Source organism: Nerophis lumbriciformis, linkage group LG10 (assembly GCF_033978685.3).
Source record: "Nerophis lumbriciformis linkage group LG10, RoL_Nlum_v2.1, whole genome shotgun sequence".
NCBI lineage: Eukaryota > Metazoa > Chordata > Actinopteri > Syngnathiformes > Syngnathidae > Nerophis > Nerophis lumbriciformis.
Window position 1 is genome coordinate 26,527,418 of NC_084557.2, and position 10,703 is coordinate 26,538,120.

Here is a 10,703-nt window from a genome sequence, read left to right on the forward strand (position 1 = left end):
TTGTTGTGATGCCCCACTGGATGCATTAAACAATGTAAGAAGGTTTTCCAAAATAAATCAACTGAAGTTATGGAAAAAAAATGCCATATTTATTATTGAAGTCACAAAGTGCATTTTTTTTTTTAACGTGCCTCAAAACAGCAGCTTGAAATTTGGGACATGCTCTCCCTGAGAGAGCATGAGGAGGTTGAGGTGGGCGGGGTGGGGGGTAGGGGTAGCGGGGGGTGTATGTTGTAGCGTCCAGGAAGAGTTAGTGCTGCAAGGGGTTCTGGGTATTTGTTCTGTTGTGTTTATGTTGTGTTACGGTGCGGATGTTCTCCCGAAATGTGTTTGTCATTCTTGTTTGGTGTGGGTTCACAGTGTGGCGCATATTTGTAACAGTGTTAAAGTTGTTTATTCAGCCACCCTCAGTGTGACCTGTGTGGCTCTTGACCAAGTATGTGTTACATTCACTTGTGTGTGTGAACAGCCGTAGATATTATGTGATTGGGCCGGCACGCAAAGACAGTGCCTTTAAGGTTTATTGGCGCTCTGTACTTCTCCCTACGTCCGTGTACCACTCCGTACAGCGGCGTTTTAAAAAGTAAAACATTTTACTTTTTTTAAACCGATACCGATAATTTACGATATTACATTTATAGCATTTATCGGCCGATAATATCGGCAGTCTGATATTATCGGACATCTCTATTCCTTACCCTTTCCACCCTTTGTAACTGAGCTACTGTGTGGAACAATTTCCCTTGTAGATCAATAAAGTTTGGCTAAGTCTAAGTCAAAAGGCTATGAAAATAAACGTGCCAAAAATGAGTAGCTCTCTTCGATTTATTTGGTAAAAGTAGCTCTCGGAAGACAAAAGGTTGGAGACCGTTAACATTGTTATTTTGCATCAAATAATGTCAGGGGGATTTCACCAAAATGTTCATGACCTGGCAGTCTGCAGGCTCCGTGTCAGGTTCAGCACTACATGAGGGGTCGAGATCGGAGCTTGTGAAAATAGTTTTGGAAGGAATTTTTACAAGAAATCAAATCAGTTGTCAAAAATGTTTTTAGTCAGAGATAGTCAAAGGCTTTAATTAACACTGTGGTTTCTTTATATTTTATTTATGCATTCTTCTGGTCTCCCAGACAAAAACAAACAAAAAGACTCACATCAAAACAAGCTGTCCTAAATATGTCTGCTCTTCTGCAAATAACTTGTCATCATCATTTGGCTGCGTAATATAGGTCATTTTTCTGTATTGTCTTTTCATGCTGGTTTCATTTACTGTTGTGACAGTCTATTAATTATTCATCTGTTTCCTAATAAGTCATTTTTATACGACACACTTAACTTATGGACCCCCTTGTTGAAACTAAGTAAAATAATAACAAAATGAACCCTTTTTCTTTTATATATGTCATCACAACTGCATCACAAACTTAAGAGATGGAAGGAAGCATCTGAAGAAAGAAAAAAAAGTATTCCTCTGTGTTTCTTACCTTCCTGGGTGTATTTGATGTGCGACTGTAGCACAGAAGTGACTCGCTAAATGCAGTCAAGCCGCGTCGCCAATGAGCAGCAGTCACAGGCAGTTAACCTCAAGATCTGGAAGTGTTTGTGAGTTAACGGAGCTTCACAAACTCACTGCCAGTGTCTGCTTTTGTCAAAGTTAGGCTGCATAAAGAGTGATTAGATTTAGCTTTGTGATACTCAAGTGAGCTTGTGCACTAAATCCTGGCTCCTGGCTGCAAGGTAAGCACATTGAAATTGATTTGAAATAAATGAGAGAGTTGGGAATATGTATTGTTGTTTTGCCTTTACTTTTGCAGACTACTGTAAACATTCTGTTTACAGATAAAAATAATTGCAGAATAGTTTGCAAAGAAAATAAAAACATTTACTGAATTAGGTCATTTCTAAGCATATGTTGACATGAAGTTGCTTATTTGATAGTTATGTCTTCTGTCCTAGTTGCAACCTTGTTATAGGTGAAGTTGACATTTTAGTAAACTGTTGTACATTCTTTGTAAATGTAGCCAAAGTATTATATGTATAGTAAATGTGTATTGTACATACTTTGGACTTTGGCTACATTTATTAGACTTAGACAAACTTTATTGATTCACAAGGGAAATTGTTCCACACAGTAGCTCAGTTACTGTTATACAATATTACAGTGTATGTAACAGTTGCAGCAACAAAAAAAAAGGGCAGCATATAATAGAGAGTAGATCCAGCAGAAAATATACATTATAAACAAAGAGAGGTAGCTAACATAGAAGCGGTGAGGTAATAAACTGATATCATCTATTGTTGTATGTTGAGTGATTATACAGGATTATGGAGTGCGGAATGAAGGAGTTCTTGAATCGAACACTGTGGGAACGAAGCTGAAGGAGCCTGTTGGAGTATGAGCTCCGCTGTCCCTCAATTGTCTGGTGGAGTGGGTGGGCAGGATTGTCCATGATGGCGAGCAGTTTGTCCAGTGTCCTCCTGTCCCTCACTGACACAAACGCCTCCAGCGCGGTTTAAGTCCCTTTTGCTGGTTCTGCTCCCCCAACAAACCACTGCAAAGTACAGGGCACTGGCCACAACAGACTGAAATATAAATATATATATATATATATATATATATATATATATATATATATATATATATATATATATATATATATATATATATATATATGTATATATATATATATATATATATATATGTATATATATATATATGTCTTAATAAGGTTATCCAAAAAATAGTGCTCGATACCGTAGTAGAGCGCAATATATGTATGTGTGGGAAAAAAATCACAAGACTATTTCATCTCTACTGGCCTGTTTCCGCCATAGACGGAAACACCTCCTAGGTAACACATGAGCCAATCACCACGCCCCTAGGCCAGCCTGTACCCACCCACTCTGTGCCCTATATAAACCATGGTATGCGAATGCTCCCATTAAAATCTCCTGATGATTGAGGGTACCCCCCCTCATGAAACAGGCCTGTAGAGATGAAATAGTCTTGTGATTTTTTTCCCACACATACATATATATATATATATATATATATATATATATATATATATATATATATATATATATATATATATATATATACACACACACACACAATACTTTGGCCTCATTTACAGTCATAGAATAAAATATTTGAAGGTCAAATATATGTTAAAGCAAACATAACTCGAGCTGAAACTAATGATTATTTTGATTGTTAACAAGTCTGCGATTATTTTTTCGATTAGTCGACAAGTCAAACGACAATTGCTTATGATTTGTTGTACATGTTAGTTTGTCTTGATTTTAACTCATTTTAAAACGCTTTATAGTGCATTCAATTGTAACAAAATAAACATAATTTACTGACAAATGGATGGTTTTTATTTTATTATACAAACCTCAGTGAAAAATAAATCAACAGACTTCGGACCTGATTTACTAAGATCCAAATTCCACGCGCTAAACAGCGTGTGCAATCTAAAAAATAGTGTACACTATTGTGGGCGAGTTGCATGTGATTTACTAAAACTGTGTGTGCAATTGAAAAGTGGTGCAGATCGCCTTATTTACATGAGGATTTTGCGTGTACTACATGGGGCATCACCACGGAGACACTCATTTACTACACAATGTACACATTCATGCTATCATGAACACCTGTGGTGTTTTGCTGTTTTCAAACGGACATGTACTAATTTTTATGGGCATCTTTGAAGCAGTCCTGCATTACATTTACATTGAAACCACCCTTTTTTTCCGCCAAAGTTGCGCTCATGGTGAGAGGCTGCACTTACTAAGTTCAAGACGAAAAAAAAATCCATACTTCAAGATTTTTTTTCATATAAGAAATATTTAAATAATATATATTGTATGTGAGGTATATGAATGTCATTAAAAAATACTAAAGGACACCAAAATCCAAAAAATGTGTTTTAATCAGCCCCTTAAATCCTCAGGCAGCTACAAAATTATACAATAATGTTGCTGAATAGACAATATGTCAAATATTTTTTATTTGTGACTGTCCAAAATGTTGACACATGTAGGACGGAGGATTCTCGTCTATTCATTTTCTGTCTGTGCAGCGCGAGCACTGACCCTGCAGCCGTGTGTCAGTTTGCACGTCCTTCTGACACCTGTTTAATAAAACACAAAATAGTGCTTGCAAAACGCTGATGAGTGTTAATAAATCACATTGCTTGTGCTGTATAATATATTTACATCTTCTCACCCCACTTTGCGTTTTGATGATTAGCATATATTTTACGTATTAGTGAAGACAGAAACAAAATGGACTGCATGCCTTATTCTGCTCACTTACTTTGCACACGTTTAGTAAATCAGCTTTGTGTGTACTATCGAGTTTGCACGTGTTTTAGTAACGCAAACTTTTAGTAAATGTGCACCTAAAGTGCAAAATGTCCTGTAAACATGATATTCAGTGTAAAAAAGTATTTTTATTCAGTAGCTTGAGTTCTTTTGCTGCAATTATTTACCTATATAAATAAAAACATGAACATTCCTGGCGGTCTATCAATTAAAACCTAATTAAGCGACCCGTCGACAATAACAAATCTTTGTCGATGAATTTTTATAATCGACATTGTCGATTATTGGTTGCAGGTACACATGCTCGATGTGTGATACAAACTAAGCTTTATGAGAATATGAATTCAGGTTATGTTTAATACAGTCATCATCATTTACATTACTTTGTTAGTTTGTTAGTAGCTTCAGTAAACAACAAATGTATTACACTTTACTCAGTTCAATGTATTTGTTGCAGCTTCCACTTAGGACTAAAACTCTGACTAACTTGAGTATGATTATATTTAATGCTTAGCGGCAATATTTAAACAAATTATTAATTATTTCAATCAGATTAACCGCACTTTTGAATTTTTAACACACGCCACCTTTCAGGCAACCATCCACGGTTAAGATACAGGAGCATATAGGGTCAAAATAAATTATGTGATTAAAGGCCTACTGAAATGCGATTTTCTTATTTAAACGGGGATAGGAGGTCCATTCTATGTGTCATACTTGATCATTTCGCGATATTACCATATTTTTGCTGAAAGGATTTAGTAGAGAACATTGACAATAAAGTTCGCAACTTTTGGTTGCTGATAAAAAAGCCTTGCCTGTACCGGAAGTAGCAGACGATATGCGCGTGACGTCACAGGTTGTGGAGCTCCTCACATCCGCACATTGTTTACAATCATGGCCACCAGCGAGAGCGATTCAGACCAAGAAAGCGACGACTTCCCCATTAATTTGAGCGAGGATGAAAGATTTGTGGATGAGGAAAGTGAGAGTGAAGGACTAGAGGGCAGTGGGAGCGATTCAGATAGGGAAGATGCTGTGAGAGGCGGGTGGGACCTGATATTCAGCTGGGAATGACTAAAACAGTAAATAAACACAAGACATATATATACTCTATTAGCCACAACACAACCAGGCTTATATTTAATATGCCACAAATGAATCCCGCATAACAAACACCTCCCCCCTCCTGTCCATATAAACCGCCAATACAACTCAAACACCTGCACAACACGCTCAATCCCACAGCCCAAAGTACCGTTCACCTCCCCAAAGTTCATACAGCACATATATTTCCCCAAAGTCCCCAAAGTTACGTACGTGACATGCACATAGCGGCACGCACGTACGGGAAAGCGATCAAATGTTTGGAAGCCGCAGCTGCATACGTACTCACGGTACCGCATCTGCGTATCCAACTCAAAGTCCTCCTGGTAAGAGTCTCCGTTGTCCCAGTTCTCCACAGGCCAATGGTAAAGCTTGACTGTCATCTTTCGGGAATGTAAACAATGAAACACCGGCTGTGTTATCCGGCACAACAGTCAGGGGGTGCATTCTACGGCGGGGGTGCGTTATCCGGCACAACACCTGCTGCAATACACCGCTTCCCACCTACAGCTTTCTTCTTTGCTGTCTCCATTGAACAAATTGCAAAAGATTCACCAACACAGATGTCCAGAATACTGTGGAATTTTGCGATGAAAACAGACGACTTAATAGCTGGCCACCATGCTGTCCCAAAATGTCCTCTACAATCCGTGACGTCACGCGCAGGCGTTATCATACCGAGACGTTTTCAGCAGGATATTTCGCGCGAAATTTAAAATTGCACTTTAGTAAGCTCACCCGGCTGTATTGGCATGTGTTGCAATGTTAAGATTTCATCATTGATGTATATACTATCAGACTGTGTGGTCGGTAGTAGTGGGGTTCAGTAGGCCTTTAATCTCCATGTATACATGATTAATGCAATATTTTTGTGAAAAAAACATGTGCTAACTAGTTTTTTTGACCGCCCTATTTTAAACAGGACGTGATGATTTGAATATACATTTAAAACAATTTTGTAACAGTATGTATTGGACTTGGGTTTTTGCTCCAAAGTCACTTTATTAGCCGTCTTTTTGAGTCTGAGAGCAATATGTTTCTTATCCGGAGGCGGTACCAGGTTGCAAATGAAACCCAGCCCCACCCTCTCCAAAAGTATCATTTTTTATCTTTTGAAAATACACACTGTTATATCTTAAAGTCATCGCCACTATTTTTTTCCAGACACGATCGAAAAATAATTAAATAAATAAATATATATATTTATACACACATATAGGCAAGGCAAGTTCATTTATAGAGCACAATTTGTACACAAGGCAATTCAAAGTGCTTTACAGAAAATTAAAAGACAAAAATAAATGTTTCAAATTGAATTTGGAAAATACAATCACTATAAAAAAAAAATCAGAATTAATTCAAATCAATCAGATGCTGTAGATAAAATACTTTCAGTTCTCATATGCACAAATAAATAAAAGTGTTTTCAGCCTGGATTTGAACATTGCCAACGTTGAGGCCCGTCTCACATCTTCAGGAAGACTATTCCAGATTTTAGGAGCATTAAACTGAAACGCAGATTAACCATGTTTGGTCCTGACTCTAGGCACCAGCAGTAGACGACTCCCTGAGGTTCTCAGAGCTCGAGATGGTTCATATGGCTTTAAAATGTCAGAGATGTACTTTGGCACAAGACCAAGAAAAGACTTGTACACAAGCTGTTTTTAAATCTATTCTCTGAAGCAACAGGAAGCCAGTGCAGTGACCTAAGCAACGGATTATTATGGTCGTATTTCCTGGATCTGGTTAGGACTCGAGCAGCAGCATTTTAGATGTACTGAAGCTGCTTTACAGCTCGTTTAGAGAACCCACTGAGACGGCCATTACAGTAGTCTAACCTGCTGGAGACAAAAGGTATGGATTAGTCTTTCTAAATCTAATTCAGACATTATTCCTCTGATTTTGGCAATGTATTTCAGAGGGTTAAAAAGCTGCTGATGTTATTGACCTAATGTGATTGATTGATTGATTTCGAACATGAACACACTTACAATATAATACATCACAAATAATTTCATATCATTTCTCTTGACATCATGTCCGAAAAGGATTAGGAAGAATCAAAGCTTATTCAATCCTACTCCTTTCCCACTTCAGAGCATTTACAAATACATATGTTCATTTACTGTCTTCTTTTTGTAACACAATCACATCAGTGGATGATTAGTACAGCAGTTCTTGCAACAGATAATTAAAGTCAGTCATGATTAACGTACTGAGATGAAGACTATCTTGTTTTCAATAAGGTTGAAGGTATTTCTCACAATTCTTCTTCTTTGTACTTTGTAAGCATGTTTAATTTGAACAGCCTCTTAAACTGAATCATATCAGTACATTGTTTAACTTCTCTACTTAATCCATTCACTAGTTTAATTCCACACAGGGATATGCTAAAGGTTTTTAGTGTTGTACAAGCATACAAATGTTTTAAGTCAGTTTTTCCTCAAAGGTTATATTTCTCCTCTTTAGTTGAGAAGAATTGTTGTACATTCTTGGGTAGCAGGTTATAGTTTGCTTTGTACATCAATTTAGCTGTTTGCAAATTTACCACATCGTTGAATTTCAATATTTTTGATTCAATAAATAAAGGGTTTGTATGTTCTCTATATCCAATAGTATGTATTATTCTAACAAATCTTTTTTGAATGTCCGTTAGTGAATTTAGCGCACATTTGTAATTCCTTCCCCATATTTCTGCACCGTAACAATAGCGAGCAGTAGAGAATATCAACTGAGTTTTGGTCCGGATCATATTTTGTTTTCTTTACTATTGAAATATTTCTTGCTAATGTGGTTGTTAAAGTTCAAGTCTAAGTCCGTTATTACCCCTGGATTTCTTACCTTTCAGTGAGAGGGTCTCTAGGTGACGAATAATAGTTTCTTCGCTTCTGTGGGCCAAAGACAATGATTTCTGTTTTGTTTGAGTTTAGCTGAAGAAATATATGTATACATATATATATATTCTTACCTTATTGTTAGTATCCTCATGTGCTCCCTCCCTCTGTTTGAGAGTTTGACTTCATGTCTATATAAGTGCTTCCAGCTCACGTTGATGTAACAATGTAGCCAGACTGCAAAACCCACAAACAGAGACATCCAAAACAAACTCACTCCAAAATGTGTTAACCCTATGGTGTAAAGCTTTGACATTGTTTAACAAGAGTATCCAACATTGTAACAACAATTAAGCCAGAAAATACGAAAATCTCCTTTAAACATTATGTGCATTTTAGTCTTATATATGGTATTAAAGTACAGCAGGGATGTTGCTGATCGCCATTAAACAGGAAGTGATTTTGAAGAATGAAAATATCTGACTGTTTGTGTGTTTTTGTGTTGTTTTGTAGCTGCACCTGCACCCAAAATGACTCTGCGACCATTGAACCCAGTGAACTGCGAAGGCCTTCTGCAACCTGGTTGTTCTCTGCTGCAGCTGGACGGTGAAGTTCTCCTGTTCGGCCAGAAAGGCTGGCCGAAGCGCTCCTGTCCGACAGGAGTATTTGGAGTGCGCATTAAACTCAGTGAACTCAGGTTGAGAGCCCTCTCTTTCTCTGACGACTCCAATTACCTTCCGCCTTTGCGTTGCCCAGCCGTTTGCCGCCTCGATCCTCATGACGGGCTCCCAGAGAGTTATCTCATCCATGGCGGTCGCACCCCCAATAATGAGATCTCCTCAAGCCTTTATGCTCTGAGCATGGATAGCCGTGGCAGCAATCGCAAACTGACCCTACGGTGTAAAGAGAGAGAACTGGTAGGAGAAGTGCCCGGTGCCAGATACGGCCACACAATCAGTGTCGTCCAAAGCAGGGGGAAGACGGCCTTTGTAATATTCGGTGGAAGGTCTTACATGCCTGCTAAAGAGCGGACCTCAGAGAACTGGAATAAGGTCATTGATTGTCCACCTCGGGTGTTTTTGTTCGACCAAGAGTTTTGTTGTTGTTCTGCTTATACCTTTCCAGAGCTCAGTGATGGACAGTCTTTCCACGCAGCTTTAGCCAGAGAGGACCGTGTTTACTTTCTCGGGGGCCACTCTTTGACATCCGACAGCCGACCTCCTCGGCTCTTTTGCTTGCATGTGGAGCTCTTGCAAGGTAGTCCGTTAGTGTCCTGTGACAGTCTTGATTGTGGTCTGTCCATCTCAAGTGCGGTAATCGCCCGCACAGGTCCTTCTCATAAATATATCATATTAGGAGGGTATCAGTCAGACTCTCAAAAAAGAATGGAATGCAGCACTGTGACTCTGGATGAGAAAGGGATTCACATTGAACCTCTCCAACAACCACAGTGGACCCCAGATATTGTTCACAGTCGAACTTGGTACGGTGGCGCTGCGGGGGAACTCGGCATGCTGCTCGCTGTACCAACAGAGGGCAGGTCGTCCCAAACAGATGTGCATTACTTCTATCTGGTGAACTTCCAGAAAGAGGTCAAAGGTGAAGATGATCCGGCCCAGCAGTGTTGCAGTCAGGAGCTGTCAGACTACGACAACTCCACACCTCTGGAAGATTCAGAAGAGCTCTACTTTGGCCGAGAGCCTCATGAGCTGGAGGATTGTAGCGAGGGAGAAGGTGATAAATACAACGAGAAAGATGAGGAGGATGAGTCACAATCAGGCTACTGGATCAAATGCTGGCGTGGTTGTCAGCTGGACCACAACACATGGGAGCCATTTTATTCCACCGAGCTCCACCGGCCGGCCATGATCTTCTGCTCAAAGGGAGAGGCAGGACATTGGGTCCACGCTCAGTGCATGGAGCTCACTGAAACACTGCTGCTCACGCTCTCCCAGGGCAACCAGAAGTACTTCTGTCTTGAACATGGTGGTCTTCCTCACCAGGAGATGACCCCACCTCGAAAGGTCATCCCCTTACAGCGCACGCCACTTAAAGTTAAACACAGGAAATCTCATACAAAACTTAGGAGCTCCCCCTTCAAAAAAAGTGTTTTCAGGAGACTTTTTGACTAACCAAAGATGATGATGTGTTTAACGGGATGTTTTCATCAAGAGCAGGGGTCTCTAAAAAGTATTTCTGAAAGAGCTACATTTACAAAATGATAGCTTATTTCAACCCAAACAAAGTGATAAAGCTTTTTATGTTAGAACAGAAACACAATGTTGTTATCCACAACTTATGTTTTGTATTAAAACTAAAACATGTGTTCATCTGCATTCTGTATTTCTGGGTACATTTATTTCTGGTATGTTTCACATCAGAGAGAGAAAACATGAATGCTGGAAAATGATGCTCAATTTGACATATTTTAC

The 10,703-nt window shown here is 39.0% G+C and overlaps 1 protein-coding gene across 1 annotated transcript; it reads left to right on the top strand.

The window, feature by feature from the left end:
• Positions 1-1,598: 1,598 nt before the first annotated feature.
• Positions 1,599-10,403, top strand: rag2 (recombination activating gene 2). The gene is made up of 2 exons (XM_061969302.1): positions 1,599-1,735; positions 8,785-10,403. The coding sequence occupies exon 2, from the start codon at positions 8,802-8,804 to the stop codon at positions 10,401-10,403; it is 1,602 nt and encodes a 533-aa protein (XP_061825286.1). The 5' UTR covers positions 1,599-1,735; positions 8,785-8,801.
• The last annotated feature ends 300 nt before the right edge of the window (positions 10,404-10,703 follow it).

Bases quoted from the DNA above. Each gene is read 5' to 3' on its own strand.
- rag2 (XM_061969302.1), top strand. From the start codon at position 8,802: ATGACTCTGCGACCATTGAACCCAGTGAACTGCGAAGGCCTTCTGCAA.